The sequence below is a fragment of the Littorina saxatilis genome, linkage group LG15, assembly GCF_037325665.1.
Source record: "Littorina saxatilis isolate snail1 linkage group LG15, US_GU_Lsax_2.0, whole genome shotgun sequence".
In the NCBI taxonomy this organism is placed as follows: domain Eukaryota; kingdom Metazoa; phylum Mollusca; class Gastropoda; order Littorinimorpha; family Littorinidae; genus Littorina; species Littorina saxatilis.
In genome coordinates this window covers 35,808,423-35,827,328 of record NC_090259.1, presented here as the reverse complement: position 1 = coordinate 35,827,328, position 18,906 = coordinate 35,808,423, and the positions used below count along the sequence as shown (strand labels likewise).

The window sequence follows — 18,906 nt, the reverse complement described above, 5'->3', positions numbered from 1 at the left end:
GAGTGATAGACCTTTGAAACTGTACACACTCTCATGGCTTGATGACAGCCATGTGCACTAGTTTTGCAGAGTACCCCTTGGAGTGATAGACCTTTGAAACTACACACTCTCATGGCTTGATGACAGCCACACTAGTTTTGCAGAGTACCCCTTGGAGTGATAGACCTTTGAAACTGTACACACTCTCATGGCTTGATGACATCCAGACATAACCCAAGTCTGGGAGATCCTGGTCTATATTCAAGGGCCAAGACCAGGGTAGGGTCGAGTTGGATTGATAAGAGGAAATTACCATTTTCTTAAACTTTTAATGACGTAGAGCCGCAGATAATTTGTTTCTGAATTATATTACGTATGTCTGTATGACAAAGTTGAGTCGATTGAGTATTTTCTCCTTGTTTTTTACATTCAGTCAATACTTGACCGAATGATATAACGAAGGGGGAGGGTGATGTTTGTCTCCCGAGGTATGTGTACCTGTGTGGTTAGCATAGCTCAAAAACTAAAGAAGGGATTTTTATGAAAAATGATGTACACCTTTTGGAAGGTATTTGCTTGCCCGTTTTTTCTCTGATTTTTGATAGGGCTGTTTGATGATGTCATTTTTTCCAGTTTGCAAAAGTTGAGGCAGCACTGTCACGGACACAGTTTTTCATCAATTTGATTGACATTTTTGTCTCACAATCTTTTACTCCCTCCGGACTTTGGGATTTTATTTAAGTGGGTACTTGAATAAATCGGTCATGAAATGATCATTCAAAATTTGCTTTTTTTTTTTTTTAACCTTTTTTAAAAATCGGAATTTGAATCATAAAAGAGATATCGTTGTATTGCCTCCAATGTATCAGAAAATATATAGTTTTGCTGTGAAAAATGTGCTTACAAATTAAGAAAACCTTTAAAAAGACACTTTCTTTATTTTTGGAACAAGATTGATCAAATTAACCTTCGTCTATCCTTTTTGTATTCTGATTATAACAAATTATAGTTGTATGTGTTTGACGTTAAAAATGTGCTCAAAATGCAGACATTTGTTGAATGGATATTATGCTTCGACTTCTGCCATGCTCGGCCGACTCTGGAACACGCGAATGACATCATATTGAAAGGGGAGAGTTGATATGGCGTCACCTAGTGACTTTTTTTTTTAACCCTGATGAAACTAACCGCTAATGTGGGTTTATTTTGAAATCATCTTCAGGTCCATGTCTCTCTGTCTCTGTTTCTCTGTCTATGTCTCAGAGACAGACAGGAATGACACAGAAAGACAGAGTGACCGAGAATCTACGCACGGGTATGTGTATGTGAGGTGTGAAAGAAAGACAGAAAAAAAGAGACGCTCTCTCTCTCTCTCTCTCTCTCTCTCTCTCTCTCTCTCTCTCTCTCTCTCTCTCTCTCTCTCTCTCTCTCTCTCTCTCTCTCTCTCTCTCTCCCCCCCCCCCCCTTGTTTGATAAGGAAGGTTTAGAGAGAACCGGTCGTATTTCAGTACATTCGATTGACTCAGTGAATGGTTTTAATCCCACCTCCGCGTTCTTGTTTTTGTGAGTGTGTTTTTTTCCTTGAGTAATTTATCCCTGTTCGTCCTTTTCTTTTGAACAGAATAAAATTGTCTTAAATATTTGTGGGATGCATTCAAAAGCGAGAGCTTTCAAAGCTGACGATGTTGCTGCTTGAGGTCGTCAAAGCGAAGCAGAAGCAATTGTGTAAGCAGTGGAAATGTACAGATTGATTTCTTTGCTTCTTTAACATTGATTGTTGGCTGAACAGTTTGCAGTGGCAGTTTGTGTGTTCACTCGTGAATTGTTTGTTGTAATGCTGTTGCCTCGTCTGTTTCGCCATCCCGTGACTCCCGCTTCATAACCATGGCGTTGAGACTGAGAGAAAACTGTCCCGACCATAATAAACTTATCTACTCTGACTGAACAAGTGTGACACGCACCGAGGGATTTCTGTATCACGTGCTTGCTTCGTACTGCTACAAACACAATGTCATCAACAAACTTGATCGTGATGGGAGACAAAACATGTGTTGGTACGGTGCTCTTTCATTGACTCAGCTCCCAGAAATGTTTCAACTACGAATGAGTGAAACTTAAACCTATTGACACTCTCAGTTGCAACAGCGTCCATGGATACCGACAATTTCTCCCTAAATCTTCAGGATATCAATCTGGTACGACGTTTCGTATGTGTGTTTGTGTGCGTGCACATGTGCGTTAATGTGTGTATATGTGTATTTGTGGGGTTTTTATTTTTTTATTTTCACTGTTGTATTCTTTGTTATGAAGCACGTGAGGGAATATAACTGGAGTGCTTTTTTTAGTGTGTGCAAATGGTATAATCTCGATCAGTGTGCTTGCTTTCATGAAGGGGATAGAGAGAGGGGGTTGGAGGGGTGTATCAGGTGGAGGAGAGTGAGGGTTGGCTTGCTGCTGATACCACAAAGTGTTGTGAGCGCATAGTTGCCTCTGCCTAAATCATCATTTATCTGCGAATAATGACGGAAATACTTGTGGCCTGATTGTTCTTGGAACCAGTTGGCTGGACGACCTTACGGGAGCTGATACATGAAATGAAGGCAACACTTGAAAGCTGAAATGTTTTTTGATATATCATTATTAATATTGTTTGATGTGTTTCGCACGAGTGTGTCAACTGTTCCGGTGAAGGGAAACATTTTCGCTGCGTTTCCAATGCGTATATGTTGCTCGACTGTCAAATGCAGCCTTGAGGTTATCAATGTCTTGTTCTTCAATTGACTGGTCGTATGAATGGAAATACGTCAGGCCAGTAGCAGGACTGAACCACTTTGGTCTCAGGTGGAATGTGCGAAGAGCGGTCAGGCTAGACTCTAATCCTCGTTGACCTTACTCTGGTCGGTTGTTGATGTCATCTTCCACACTGCACTGATCTCACTTGTCACACTCTCTGCAATTGTAATTAACTGATCGGAAGTCATGAAATAAAGCACTGTGATGCAAACACTGATGGAAGTTAAAGATAATTTGATGTAAGCTGTGCTTCGTGAACTGTGGATGTTGGACACACCAGTTTCCATTTGTTTTGTTGTTGTTTATTTGTACAGTAATGTGTGTGTGTGTGTGTGTGTGTGTGTGTGTGTGTGTGTGTGTGTGATATGACGAATCTATGTGACAAGCGGTACTAGTTGGTACATCAACTTCTACTGTCGTGGATAGATGCACACATCTTCCTCCTGAAGCAGAATTTTGTGATTGTGCCCTTACCACAGACAAGAGTTGGCTTTACAGCCAGCTTTTGTGAAATGATTAGTTCCAAATTTAAAGGTTCAGAAATTGGACTTTAGAGAATGGATGGTTGTGTTCGCTTTTTTCCGTTATTTCCTCCAATGTTCTGTCTTTCTGTCACTGTATTCCTGGAAAGAAAAGACAGCTGCAAGGACCGTTAGTGCTTCCCTGACCTTTCCTGTGTAACCAGCTTATTTCACACTGGTCAATATGTATTGATATCCGGGCGACATGAGTCGTTTGTTACCGTTCTCACGAGATCAGTTGTTGAAACCAACTTTGTTATCTGTGCTGTTCCGGAAATGAGCTGCGCTTTTTTGGAATTCAATTGTATCATGTCACTGTTGTCCCAATTGCGCTGTTTCGGAAATGAGCTGCACCTCGTCTGTCTGTTTATAGCAACACACACTGTCTGTCACGTACACTCCATGCAACTCTCTCCGTCTCTCCGTCTCTCCCTCGCTCTGCCTTCGTGTCTGTGTGTGTATCTGTCTCTCTCTCTCTCAATCTTTTTCTCTCTCTCGAGATCTCATGCGCTCTCTCTCTCTCTCTCTCTCTCTCTCGAGTCATTTTCTCTCACCCGGTATTCATTTATCTGTTTCTCCCTCTCAAGTCACTCTCTGTCTGTCTGTCTCTGTCTCTCTCTTTCTCTGTCTTTCTCTGTCTCTCTCTCTCTCTGTATGTATGTCTTTGTCTGTGTCTCCCTCTGAGCAAAGAGTGTATCCCTATACACTCTTTGCTCTGAGTCTCTCCGCCTCTGTCTTTCCATGTATGTCTCTGTCTATGTGTGTGTGTCTCTCTCTCTCTCTCTCTCTCTCTCTCTCTCTCTCTCTCTCTCTCTCTCTCTCTCTCTCTCTCTCTCTCTCTCTCTCATCCGACTCCTGGCACGCAGGTCAAAGCAGAGGTGTCAGTCTTGTGTTAACTTGAGTGCAGGTGTTCCCAGCAGGAGGGGGGTGATTCGGGTCAGAAGTGGGAAAACTCGACCACTTGGCTTATGGTGGAGACAGCTGGAAGATCTCTGAATATAATTGAAGAGGAGTAGTCTTCCTTTTAGAAAATGTGTACTCTGCTTGCAGATTAGAAGTTTGTGCTGTCCGGGCTGGGTAAAGGGAGTGGGGGGGGGGGGGGGGGGTAAGAGAGACGAAAGAGGAAACTGGACAGGGAAAAGTCACTGCCTGAAGCATTCAATAAAGCCAGAAAAAAAGAAAGTACGACATGTAGGTTTTCAATTCATATTTTTGCAAAGTGTGTGTTCGTGGCTGCTTTCATGGGGTGCCTGTATCCTCAGGAATTTGAGGATTTCTTTTATCTCTTTTTCTGACACGTTCATTTAACCAGAGACATATCAATGTCACTGATTTAACGTCATTTTTACAGGACAGTTTTTTTTTCCTTTCAGTTATACTTGTAGTAGTTTGACCTTATTGTTTTAGTACAAGAAGAGCTCCTTCACCAGTAGCAAAGACTCACTCAGTCCGTCAGTGTGTCTGAGTGTGTGTGATGGGGGGAGGGCTCTCCGGTGACCGGCCACCTGCAATGTAGGGACAGGTTTGCACAGGCCCTAGGGTGTCCCGTTCATGAGAGGGACTGCTGTAGCAGTAAAACTACGAAGTGTGATACATAAGTAATCAATTTATCCACTTGACTATATTCACAACAGGGACTTATCACTCTTCTTTGCATGTTTTTATGCCTACGTATTTTCAAATACTCTGCAACACATGTAACCCAAATTTATACAACATGTGCCCATACACTACCGCTTCTTTTATGAAACATTGCTTCGGCCATGTTGATTTTAATCAACCAATTTTTTTGTCTGTGTCTATGATCCATTGATTTCCCTCAACACTGCTTTCAGCTGAAGGGTCTGCAAACTACTTGTTACTTGCTATGGACCTTTGGTCTTTCCAACTATATTTGTCTGCTGGGCTGGAGTTCAGGGAAAGTGTGTTTTTCTTTAGGGGACTCCCTCTCTTAGGAATTTGTGCAGGCATACACTGTGCAAAAGTTGGTTTCATGCTGAATTATGGGAGAAACTTGGTGAAAGATCGATCTTTCTTTACTCTTATTTCAAAGAGGACTCTGCATACAGATGAAACATGCTGCTGCTGCTGTTTATCACAGCAAGGGTAGGGTGTATGGCAAAGGCTTATATTTGTCATGTTGATAGAAATGATCATGGTAGTAATTAGTGCTGGCTAATTATTTTGTGCAAGAGGCACTCTCCAATTCTGTCAACACAAATTTGTGGGAGTCTGTTATGGCTGATTTGTCCTTCGCTGGGGGTATGCGGTGCCTTGGCTGGTTGATGACTGCGAAGTCCTATCTGCAATCAGCCAGACTAGTTTTGGAGAATATGGCTTGCCTAAAGATATGCAAGTCTACCTTATGTACACCTCCAAATCGTGAAAACCGGCGGACTTCATTTACACTACTGTAGTTGAAAAGAATACAAACTGTGAGCAAGTCATCAAATTCTCCCTTAATACACTTTTGAAAAGGGATATTACCTTCATCACAGCTTGCTGAGACTTCATACCGCTGAGACAGTGAGAGGGGAATGTTAGACTTGATGCAAACTAGTAGTAACACTGTTCGATTTCTCACTTCACCTAACTAGCACCACCCCCTTCTTTTCTTTGCCCAACTTCAATAAGAGAGGACAGGGTGTTTTTCATCACACATACCAATGTATATATATATATATAATACCAGCCGCAACGGTGGTGGTAAGGGTAATGACAAGTTTGAAAACGTACATTTGACTTAAAGCGCATGTGTAGTCTTCAGTTTGCATTTCAAAAACACTTTGTTACCTACACACATTTTCATGTGTGAATGAGAGCAAAGCTACTCAAACGTGCAGTTGATTTTTTGTCAGACTCTCCGCACAAAATCACCATCAGATTCACTCAAAATTGGAGATGACATCTGGCGGCTGCAGTCTGCAAAACGTGTAACAGACCTGTTTACCCTTACTATTTGGGAGTAATTTATTACTATTTTTTAGGCTTTTTGGGGGGGAAAATACTCATTTTGAGTCCAGACTATGATTTTCAAATGTGCTTCAAATTAGGTTTGTGTTGCTAATGTTGGCGTTTGTAACCACTGGGTTACTAATTTGGTCATCAGATTACTATTTTCTTTACGTGCATTCGATTGACTGAATTGTTAATCATGCTTCAGCGATCTTGTTCTATATTTATCTTTATCTTTCTTTCTTTTGGTTTTTCTGAATTTCTTTTTTCCCCCCAATGTTGAGCTGCTGGTTTGTTAGAGTGAGAGTGTTGTGCGTGTTGCAGACCATGTCGTGTACGTGCATGGAGCTGGCCCTGCAGGGGGAGCGACTGTGCAAGGCGGGCGACTGTCGGGCAGGTGTACAGTTCTTTGAGGCAGCGGTGCAGGCCGGGACAGATGACCTCAAGACCCTAAGCGCTATCTACAGTCAGCTGGGCAACGCCTACTTCTACCTGCAGGACTACGTCAAGGCTCTGGAGTACCACAAGCATGACCTCAATCTGGCAAGGTATGCATGGTATTTGGTACTATACATGCTTGGGTGTGCGCACACACACACACACACACACACACACACACACACACACACACACACACACATTTGGTTATTTATCTTCCCGTGTCTTAAAAACACTACGTTTCATGACAATAAAGTTTATCATTCACACACACACACACACACACACACACACACACACACACACACACACACACACACACATGTGTATACACACACACACACTCACACACACATTTGGTTATTCATCGACGAATGTTCAACTGGATCAAGAGCTTCCTGTGCCACAGAACCGCGAGAGTCAAGCTTGACGGCAACCTGAGCTACGCTGTGAAGATCAGGGAAGGAGTCCCCCAGGGAGGAGTAATATCCCCCACCCTCTTCGTCGTCTTCATCAACGACATCACCAACAGCCTGTCCAGACACATCTCCAAAGCCCTACACGCCGATGACCTTGCGATGTGGAGCGCTGCCGAGTCCACCGCAACCGCCAAAGTCCGGATGCAGGAGGCCCTCAACATCACCTCTAAGTGGGCGACAGACTGGTGTGTCACCGTGAACAGCCTCAAGACCGTAGCCACCTGCTTCTCCCTCTCCAACTCCAAAGAGACCCTCCAACTGACCATCAACAACCAGGCAATACCACAGGAAGACACCCCTACCTACCTAGGTATCAAGCTAGACAAGAAGCTCACCTGGAACCCACACATCAAAGAGGCGGAGAAGAGGGCTACGAGAAGACTCTCCATCATGAAGAAACTGGCTGGCACAAAGTGGGGAGCCAGCAGCAACATCCTCAGACAGGTGTATACGGGACACGTCCGCCCTGTGATGGAGTATGGAGCTGCAGCCTGGGCCACAGCTGCGAAGAGCAACACCAGCCGGCTCAACAAAGTGCAGAACGCAAGCATGCGCATCATCACAGGGGGACTGAAAACTACGCCCATACACGCCCTTGAAGCCACCACCAGACTCCCTTCCCTGGACCACCGACGAGAAGAGAAGGTCATCGTGCAGTACGAGAAGCTGCAACGATTCCCCTCTCACCCAGCACACCAGCACACCCAACAGATGACGAAGAACAGGCTGAAAAGAAGCAGTTTCAACCATCTGGCCAAGCAGCTAGAGAGAACCCAAACCAGCTTCCTACCACGCACCCCTGAAGAACAAGAGCCCCTCCAAGACGCTGAAGAGTGGAACAGCCAGCTCAGCAAGGTGCTCTTTGTTACTGACATGCCAGGAGTGACCAGCAAGAGAGAGCAGCAGGACGCAGTCCTCAAGAACCTCACGCTGGAGATGATGCACCAGGACTACAACGCCTCAGTATGGACTCACATCTACACTGACGGGTCCTCAGATGGTGCCATCAAAAACGGAGGAAGCGGGATCCTGGTACGCTACCCAGACGGACACACCCTTTCAAGATCCCTGCCTGCCGGAGAGCTGTCATCCAACTACCGGGCAGAACTCACCGCTCTCAGAGAAGCAGTTAGCCTGGTCAGCGAACACCCACCCTCTCACGCCGTCTTCCTGACCGACTGCAGATCCGCCGTCCAAAGCCTGCAGTCGCCCAAAGAGCAGCTGGAACGAGACACCCAGCGTCTTCTTTGTACTCTCTCCCAGAGCACAAACGTCGCTGTCCAGTGGATCCCTGCTCACTGTGGCCTCTCAGGGAACGAGGAAGCGGACAGACTGGCCAAGACTGGCAGCCATCTGGAGCAGACAAGACCAACAGTCTCTTACAGTGAAGCCAAAACCCTGGTGAAAAGACACTACCAAACCACCTGGAATGCCCAACACAGCCTGCCATCTGATGATCAGATGCCCAACTTACAGCGCCATCAGCAGACCATCCTCTTCCGCCTACGGACTGGACACTGTCGACTGCGTGCCCACATGCACCGCCTTGGTCTGTCGCACACACCGAACTGCCCGTGCGAAACAGGCCCACAGACCCCGGAGCACATCTTGCAGACCTGCCCGCTCCACCAGGAAGCCAGAACAGATCACTGGCCACAAGGTGCCACACTGCAGGAGCAACTCTGGGGCACCAAAGACTCCCTGATCCTGACCACTAGCTTTATTCAAGCTACAAAACTTGAAGTCTGACCCGAGGCCAAAAATCCTGGAATGCCGAAGAAGAAGAAGGTTATTCATCTTCCCGTGTCTTAAAAACACTACGTTTCATGACAATAAAGTTTATCATTCACACACACACACACACACACACACACACACACACACACACACACACACACACACACACACACACACACACACACACACACACACATACGCACTCACACACACATATGAACACTTGAACACAAACACTTGAACACACACACACACATGAACACACACACACATGACAGGGGTATGAACAGTATGTTGTGTTGATACAGTGACAGGGGGCAGTGAGGTATGAACACTGTCTTGTCTACAGTCTTGACTCAGTGACAGGGGGCAGTGAGGTACTAACACTGTATTGTCTTGACATAATGACAGGGGGCAGTGAGGTATGAACACTGTATTGTCTTGACATAATGACAGTGGGCAGTGAGGTATGAACACTATTGTCTTGATACAGTCACAGGGGGCAGTGAGGTATGAACACTGTATTGTCTTGACACAGTGACAGGGGGCAGTGAGGTATGAACACTGTATTGTCTTGACACAGTGGCAGGGGGCAGTGAGGTATGAACACTTTATTGTCTTGACATAATGACAGGGGGCAGTGAGGTATGAACACTGTATTGTCTTGACACAGTGTCAGGGGGCAGTGAGGTACGAACACTGTATTGTCTTGACATAATGACAGGAGGCAGTGAGGTACGAACACTGTATTGTCTTGACACAGTGATAGGGGGCAGTGAGGTATGAACACTGTATTGTCTTGACACAATGAAAGGGGGCAGTGAGGTATGAACACTGTATTGTCTTGACACAGTGACAGGGGGCAGTGAGGTATGAACACTGTATTGTCTTGACATAATGACAGGGGGCAGTGAGGTATGAACACTGTATTGTCTTGACACAGTGGCAGGGTGCAGTGAGGTATGAACACTGTATTGTCTTGACATAATGACAGGGGGCAGTGAGGTATGAACACTGTATTGTCTTGACATAATGACAGGGGGCAGTGAGGTATGAACGCTATATTTGTCTTGACATAATGACAGGGGGCAGTGAGGTATGAACACTGTATTTGTCTTGACATAATGACAGGGGGCAGTGAGGTATGAACACTGTATTTGTCTTGACATAATGACAGGGGGCAGTGAGGTATGAACACTGTATTTGTCTTGACATAATGACAGGGGGCAGTGAGGTATGAACACTGTATTTGTCTTGACATAATGACAGGGGGCAGTGAGGTATGAACACTGTATTGTCTTGACATAATGACAGGGGGCAGTGAGGTATGAACACTGTATTTGTCTTGACACAGTGACAGGGGGCAGTGAGGTATGAACACTGTATTTGTCTTGACACAGTGACAGGGGGCAGTGAGGTATGAGTACTGTATTTGTCTTGACACAGTGACAGGGGGCAGTGAGGTATGAGTACTGTATTTGTCTTGACACAGTGACAGGGGGTAGTGAGGTATGAGTACTGTATTTGTCTTGACACAGTGACAGGGGGCAGTGAGGTATGAACACTGTATTTGTCTTGACATAATGACAGGGGGCAGTGAGGTATGAGTACTGTATTTGTCTTGACATAATGACAGGGGGCAGTGAGGTATGAACACTGTATTTGTCTTGACATAATGACAGGGGGCTGTGAGGTATGAGTATTGTATTTGTCTTGACATAATGACAGGGGGCAGTGAGGTATGAGTACTGTATTTGTCTTGACACAGTGACAGGGGGCAATGAGGTATGAACACGATTGTGTTGACACAGGGATTATAATTTGAAGTGTGTATTGTGTTGACTTGGTGGAAGGGTGGCACTTAGGTATGAACACTATTGCAGGACGTGCCGTGATCGTGTGGGGGAGGCCAAAGCCAGTGGTAACCTTGGCAACACACTCAAGGTCATCGGCAAGTTTGATGAAGCCATTGTGTGCTGCATGAGACATCTCGAGATCTCCAGAGAACTTGAAGATAAGGTAAGAAATGACCTCAATTTGAATTACAGCAGACTTCCACTAACTCGCGGTCTTTGGGGTCCAAAGATTTTTGATCGCGATATATCCGATTCGCGATGCAGTTTGGGGTCCAATTAAAGGGAAGAAACCGCGTTCTCTTCTGAGTCAGAGAAAAACGCGGTTATTTCCCTTGTTGGTCACAAAAAGCCTGTGAGCGTCACGTTGGCGTGTGTGCGTTTGCCGTGTGAGTGCATGTGTGTGTGTGTGTGCGCGTGCGCACGCACGCACGCCTGGCATGTGGTTGTGCTACAATGTTCATGTGTATGTGTTACTGCGTTTCTCGCAAGTGTGACGCTTCTGTTGGCAACTAAGTTCTCAAAAGATTAACTGCGATGACACGTTTTCTTTTATCAGCAGATGACGATTTCTTTTCTTTTTTCTGCGACTCGTACGTCGTCACAAATTTACTAGTCAATCAGACACAGACAGACACAGACGTACACTGTACGCGTATAGCGACTCACTGCTGCACACACACACACTAATTGACAATGAACAGAACGCAAGCCATGGTGAATTACCACATTATTTTATTTCGTTTGGAAACGCAAGAAGCTGAAGCACTTCATGGCGCCTGTAGAAAATCTGGGGCGTCTAGCTGAGATCGCGATTAGCGGGACTTGAGTGTTAAATTGCATGCCTGACTAGATTGCAGAAGACTGAAGCGCAGTTTAAGGGCAGACCGGGTAGGCAAAATGAGTTATTTTTGGTCTCATACACCTTTTTGGGGTTGTTGCATTTTTCACACCTTTGAACATCCTGGAATGCATTCAATAATCTGCTTTTGTCATTTTAGACATGTATTCATGTAAATAAAACCATTTTCAAACCGATGTTTTGTTGTTTTTGTCTGTGTTTTATCAAAAAAATCGAAAAAATGGTCAACTTTGGATACTCCGTGCTGGTAAATGTGCGCACATGATATGACCCTTCGCTGTTCAAACTGTGTGGAAATTTCCGTTCTTCAAGATGACGTCATCACCGTTGGGGAATTTCCGTTGACATAGGCACAAAGAGAGAGAATCCGTTCCAACCGAAACCCCGGAATTAATATATGCAAATATATGTAGGTCAAAGGCATTTGGCGCAAGTGCAGTAGACAACTTATCAGTCCCCCGGTGTCAACAAATCCAAGACGTTTTCACCGATTCAGCATCATTTTTCAAAGTTTTGAGCTGCGGAGAACAACCCTAACATTGGAAATGTTCGGCATAGTGGCAAGAAATATCAGAGAAAGATGAACCAGCAGCAGCGAACAGTAGAAGGAAGTAACAACACTCCGAAATGAACCAACATGATCGTATTTAAGCAGACGACATTCTAAGATTCTTGACTCGACGAGGTGGGTTTTGCTTCTTTCTCTTTTCGATCTTGTTTGTTTGACAACGTGATTTATTGCACATCGTTATGTTGTTGTTGTTGTAAGAATGTGTTAGGGTTTGCAGGTAAATGATAAACAGTTTGTGTCTGAAGTATTTTGCGGGTTTCTTGATCCAATTTACTGACCATGCCGCCGCCGCACACCCCCCCCCCCCCCCCCCCTCCCTCCCTCGATCATCTCTGTGATATCGTCTTCATAACCCCTATTTTATTGTTCTTCGCTGGCCAGTCCTTGAGAGCTTACTATGGTGTAACATGTCATCAGTATTCTTTGTCTGGGGTCAAACTGAGAAGCAGCATCTGAGCGATGTACGACTGACACAGTTTCTGTTTCTGGTCGTTGACCGTAGGAAAATAAGTACCCTACTAGAGAGCGTTCTCTAATTCTAAAGGATTGGTTTACACCAGCATGGCTGACCAACCTATCATTGACAGCAATATTGTTGTCAAATCTTTTCCATTAACTAAGGAATAAAAAAAATAGACCCAATTTACTTCACCAAAGAAAAAAAAAGAGTTAAACTAAAGGACTGGGGATGCAACTCATGAATCAAAAGCATAAAGATCACCTGCAAACAGTGCTAGGTTTAGGAAATCTGAAAATGTATACACACACACAGAACACACACACACACACAAAACAGACAACAGACAAGAAACAAGCAAATACATAGCAAGTGTGATGAAATAAATTAATTTTAAAAGAAAAATATGAAAAGAAAGAAAGAAAGAAAATAATTCAGCTAGTTTCAGTATTAGTTCCTGTGTGTATGTGATTGTGTGGTTACTCAAATCCCATAGTAAACTTGACATGTACATTTTGTGATAGGGGCCAATTAATGAATGTCTTTTGTGTGTGTGTGTGTGTGTGTGTGTGTGTGTTCGTCAACCGACATATGTGGGTACGAGCCGCTGAGGTGGTTGTAAGAAAACCCGCCTGGTTCAGTGGTTGGGGGCTGATTGGGATTTCTGATTTACCAGCCTAGCCAAAAAGTTGAGGTACACCCCATGTAACATGGTCATTTGCAAAATAAAGTACAAGCACTTGTTGACGTTTATATTGAGTCTTACAATTTGCAGCTTATTACAAACAAAAACCATGGACAGTTGTATCAAATATTAAATCAGTGTTTGTGTATTTATTAGGTTGGAGCAAGGGGAGAGCCAGTCCTCCTGTGGTGGCAGCGAGGAGAAAGACCTGATGGAAAAGTTTGCTAAACCGGAACTACCCTCTTCCACAGCAGAAACATCAGCTTTGCCATCTTCTGACCAACCATAAGAAGATACAGATACTTTGCCATCTTCTGACCCATCACAAGCAGATATGGATACTGGTACTGTGCAACGTCACTCCGCTGACATGTGTTGGGCTTTTGTCAACATTGATCAGCTCAATCTATTGCTGAAAGGTTTATATCCTGTACTGAATGCTTGTCTGATAGCAGTCTGATTATGAAAGAAGGTGATGCATCAGCCCAAGGATTTGCACAGGCCCTGCATCTGGAGTGCATATGAGTGTCCATTCAAGTCTGCAGTTGTTTACTCTTCTCCCGGTGTTTGCAACGCTTCGGGTGGTAAAGTTGCATTTTAAATAATCCGCGTATGACCAAGTTGGTACATGGAAAGGGACATTCAGCTTTACAGAAATTTGCTGCAGTGTTAGGATTGAGCACAGAAATACTGTAATTAAAATGTTGCAACTTTTGAATGGCTTGATAGCTTTGTTCCATTTGTGTATATATAATTATGTAATGTTGTTGATGATTTGTGAAGCATCATTTCTATGCAATGGAATAAGAAATCAGTGCATCCGTTGGGTTTTTATGAGTCTGACAGTTTGGTTCTGATCAATATTTTCATATCAGCACAAACACAGATAATTGACTTTTTTTAATGTTTTCATATGATTTTTTTTTAAATCAAAAAAATCTGATAATTTGATTATCAAATCATTTCCCCTTCATAGTTAAAGTGTTATTCTGGTTAAAAAAAAAACACCCCATTAATTCAAGCTCTACTGTGGTACTAGTTTACCGGGGTACTAGTGAGACTCTTTTACATGCTGTTTTCTCTACATGTAATTTGAGACAAAATGTGGTAATTAAAATGTTGTAACTTTTGAATGGCAAGATGGATTTGTTCCAATTTTGTATATGTTGTTTATGATTTGTGAAGCACCATTTCTGTGCATGGAATAAGAATACAGTGGATTCCTTGTGTTTTTATGAGTCCGACAGTTTCGTTTTGATTCATATCTGCACTAACATAGATGAGTTTTCAAATGATTTTTTTTAAAAAGTCTGGATAATTTGATCGTCAAATCATTTCCCCATCATAGAAAAGTGGTTATTCTTATAAAAACATATCAATTCAGGCTGCACTGTGCGACTAGTTTGAGGTACTGGTTGGAATCTTTCAAATGCTGTTTTCTCTGAATGTAATTTTCAGACAAACATCTGTAATTAAAATGTTGCAACTTTTGAATGGCTTGATGGATTTGTTTCATTTTTGTTTATGTTGTTTATGATTTGTAAAGCGTCAGTTTTGTGTATGGAATAAGAGTTAAGTGCATTGGTTGGGTTTTTATGAGTCTGACAGTTTGGTTCTGATTCATGTTTTCATATCGGTACAAACAAAGATGGCTGTTTTCATATGATGTATATAAAAAAAATCCTGATAATTTGATTGTCAAATCCTTTTCCCTACATAGTAAAGTGGTCATTCTGATAAAAACATATGAATTCAGGGTGCACTGTGCTACTGGTTTTTTTATGTACTGGTTCAAATCTTTAAAATGCTGTTTTCTCTGAATGTAATTTTCAGACAAAACGCTACAATTAAAATGTTGCAACTTTTGAAAGGCTTGATGGATTTGTTCAGTTTTTGTATATGTTGTTTATGAGTTGTACAGCATCAGTTCTGTGTATGGAATAAGAGTTCAGTGCATTGGTTGGGTTTTTATGAGTCTGACAGTTAGGATTTCATGTATTTTTCTTATCAGAACTGAACCGGTAACTGAAAATGCTAAATTAAAATAATATATTGCTTAGAAATGCTTTTCGATACACAGAATTATTAAACACACACATATTGCTGCAAAGAAGAAAAATTGGATCAAAACATGCACTGGTTCACAAACTGCAACATTTTAAAAAAAGCACATTTTATAACGTTTTTCTCACATTTTGGTGAATAAAACCCCCAAAAATTGCTTTTCACTCAAAATTTAAAATGGTTTCCCTTAATTAGGTTATTCTGCTTGCAAAAATCAAACAAGCAGCAAGCTGTTTCCAAAATAATAAAAAAAAGTGCTTGCCTACCCTGTCCCCCCTTAAGCACTTGATTGGCGCCTGTGGCCACCCGGACCGTCTAGCAGAGATCGCAATTAGCTGGACTCGGTGTTCAACTGCACGCCTGACTGGCCATACTGACTGGTCAGACACTTAACCTCTATAGGCACGTGGCCAATTTGACGATACCGATTGTGGCATGAAAGTTCTTGACTGAGTGGGGCACGTGCGCGTGAAAGGTTTGTTTTTCTTTTGTTCGCAGGTCTCGATCAACCCGTATCGTACACAACCTGAAAACACACACACACGTAGAACACTTTTTGGAGAGACTGAGGGAGAGAAAGAGAGAGAGACTGATAAGATGAACTGACAATTTACTGCATGATGAAAGGACTTCCACAGATGTGTTTGAACTGAAACTAACCAGAGAATTATAACGGCTTGTGGTGGAGTGAACTTTTGTTTTAATTAGATTGTACAGATTTATGCAGTGAAGCTGTTTTTATTTTGTTAGCATGATGCTGCCTGGAATAAGACTCTCATTAGTCTTAAAAAAGAATATGGGTTTTTTGGACGTTTGTTTTGTTTTTCCCGAATCATTAGCAGTCGAAGCATGTTGTTTGCTGCTTACCTCTTCAGTTGATTTAATGTCAGTTGAGGTTGCTGGTCGAAGCAGTTGAAATGAAATTCTTGCTTGCCCCGGCAATAATCTGACTTTTTTTCTCAGGATGCATTATTTCTGGTGTGCGCCTGTATTTGCTAGAATCAATCGGCGCATGGCTGTTGTGTTTACGAAGACGAACAAAAAAGCGAGAAACGATAGTTTGACGGTTTGTTTCTGTACAATGCACATATTTAAACAAAAGTTTAGGTGGCACTGTCACACCTTCATTTTTCAAACAAAATGATTGACATTTTGATCAAGCAATCTTCAACGAAGCCCAGACTATAGAATTGCATTTAAGCGTGGAAGCTTAACCAATAATAAATGAGTTTGGTCATTTAAAATCTCCAAATTTTAATTACAATTAAAATGGTAGTAATCGATTTAAAAATGATATCATCATGTTCTGTACCATTTACTGATTCCAAAAACATATAGATATGTTATATTTGGATTAAAAACAAACTCAAAAAAGTAAAAAGAATAAGGAAAAGCGTGGTTTCCTGTTAAGCTTTCTACGCTATACTGGCTTGTCACTTCAAGCAATCAGCGGCGGGTGCAGTGTGTTCAATTTCATTCTGTGAGTTTGACAGATTGACTAAATATATTATTTTTGCTTCACGTACATGGTTTTTTGAGTCACTTGAGAAAATGTGACTCTATGTAATCGGTCAGTGTTAGTCTGTCCGGCCGGCCGGCCGGCCGTAGACACCACCTTAACGTTGGACTTTTCTCGGAAACTATCAAAGCGATCGGGCTCATATTTTGTTTAGTCGTGACCTCCAATGACCTCTACACTTTAACGATGGTTTCGTTGACCTTTGACCTTTTTCAAGGTCACAGGTCAGCGTCAAAGGAAAAATTAGACATTTTATATCTTTGACAAAGTTCATCGGATGTGATTGAAACTTTGTAGGATTATTCTTTACATCAAAGTATTTACATCTGTAGCCTTTTACGAACGTTATCAGAAAAACAAGGGAGATAACTAGCCTTTTCTGTTCGGCAACACACAACTTAACGTTGGGCTTTTCTCGGAAACTATAAAAGTGACCGGGCTCAAATTTTATGTGAATGTGACTCCCAGTGACCTCTACACTTTGACGTCTGCTTTGGTGACCTTTGACCTTTTTCAAGGTCACAGGTATGCTTCAGGTATGCATTGTGTTGTGAATAGCAATTTCTTCCTGTCCATCTGATGCCTCATATAATATTCAGAACTGCGAAAGTGACTCGATCGAGCGTTTGCTCTTCTTGTTTTAATTGTCCTCAGCCAGAAATTTCTGTTTTTGACTTCTTTTGGGGAAACAAATAAAAACATTTGACACAAAAACATCTGGGTCCATTTCACTAAGTTGAATGTTTGACTAGCGCTTCCGATCTGTGGTTTCAAACTCTTTTGTGTTGTGGAGAGAAATTGCTTCCAGTTTCATCTCTTTTGCCACGATTATTGCTTACTGTAGACTTGTTTACAGTTTTGTTTTGGTCGGAATTCCGGTCAGGTGGTGAACATTTTGTTGGGACAGGAATGGCTTAACAATGTTGGGATTGTGGCAGAGATTTTACTAGTGCACAGAACACAGCACCCAATACTGTAAACTGTAAAAACGGATGCCAGTAGCCTCGTTTTGAGATGGAATACGTTACTAATGCGGGTTGAAGATTGTACGCAAATGAATTTATCTTTGGGAATTTCAAAAAGTAGTCTCCACTCACTGTGCTCTCATTTCTACATAACGTTTACATTGTGAGGGGAAAGCAACTAAATGTTTCCGTTGATCTGTGTGTGGGAGTGTAACGTTGCCAGGAGTGTGGTAGCTGGTCTTATTCCCCCCTCTGCTTCTTTCTCTCTGTAAACTTGTAGGGCTAGTTATTTTTCGGTAACTTACCCAACAACCAAAATCACTTTCCCAACAACGGGCCTGAATCCTCGATAGCTCATGGGTAGAGACTGTACACATTGTGGATCTACTTTTTGCGACTCAAAAGTTCAGAACACTCTATTGTACAAAATATACATTTCTGGAGCAAACAATACAACCATACCGCATTTAAACCAGCAACTACAGGCTTGAACACATGAATCTCAATATAAAATCCATGAGTTTGGTTGTTTTCTGAATTCAGATCTGCTGTGCACAATCGTTTATCGCTAGCAAGATTCCAAGGAAAAGTAACTCTCATACTTTGTCTAGCGACACGAGTAGTTCCCCTTCCAGATTTCGGCTGCATCGACAAGACTGCAATCCGATGGTCAGTTTTCAACAATATTTCATTTTATAAACAGATTACACGCAATCAATTGCAAACATTTAATCAACTTAAAGAACATCAATCAATCAATATGAGGCTTATATCGCGCGTATTCCGTGGGTACAGTTCTAAGCGCAGGGATTTTTATTTATTTTTTTTAAATTTTTTTTATTTATTTATTTTTTTTATTTTATGCAATTTATATCACGCACATATTCAAGGCGCAGGGATTTATTTATGCCGTGTGAGATGGAATTTTTTTTACACAATACATCACGCATTCACATCGGCCAGCAGATCGCAGCCATTTCGGCGCATATCCTACTTTTCACGGCCTATTATTCCAAGTCACACGGGTA

At 42.5% G+C, this 18,906-nt stretch overlaps 1 protein-coding gene across 3 annotated transcripts in view; it reads left to right on the top strand.

Annotated features, from left to right (window-relative positions):
• LOC138949161 (G-protein-signaling modulator 2-like) overlaps window positions 1–18,906 on the top strand; it is a 165,386-nt gene that overhangs the window by 54,788 nt on the left and 91,692 nt on the right. For all 3 annotated transcript variants that reach the window (XM_070320930.1, XM_070320928.1, XM_070320929.1), the window contains exons 3-4: window positions 6,573–6,796; window positions 10,786–10,921. In XM_070320930.1, the coding sequence (XP_070177031.1) occupies window positions 6,573–6,796; window positions 10,786–10,921 (360 nt within the window). The remainder of the gene's footprint in view (window positions 1–6,572; window positions 6,797–10,785; window positions 10,922–18,906) is intronic.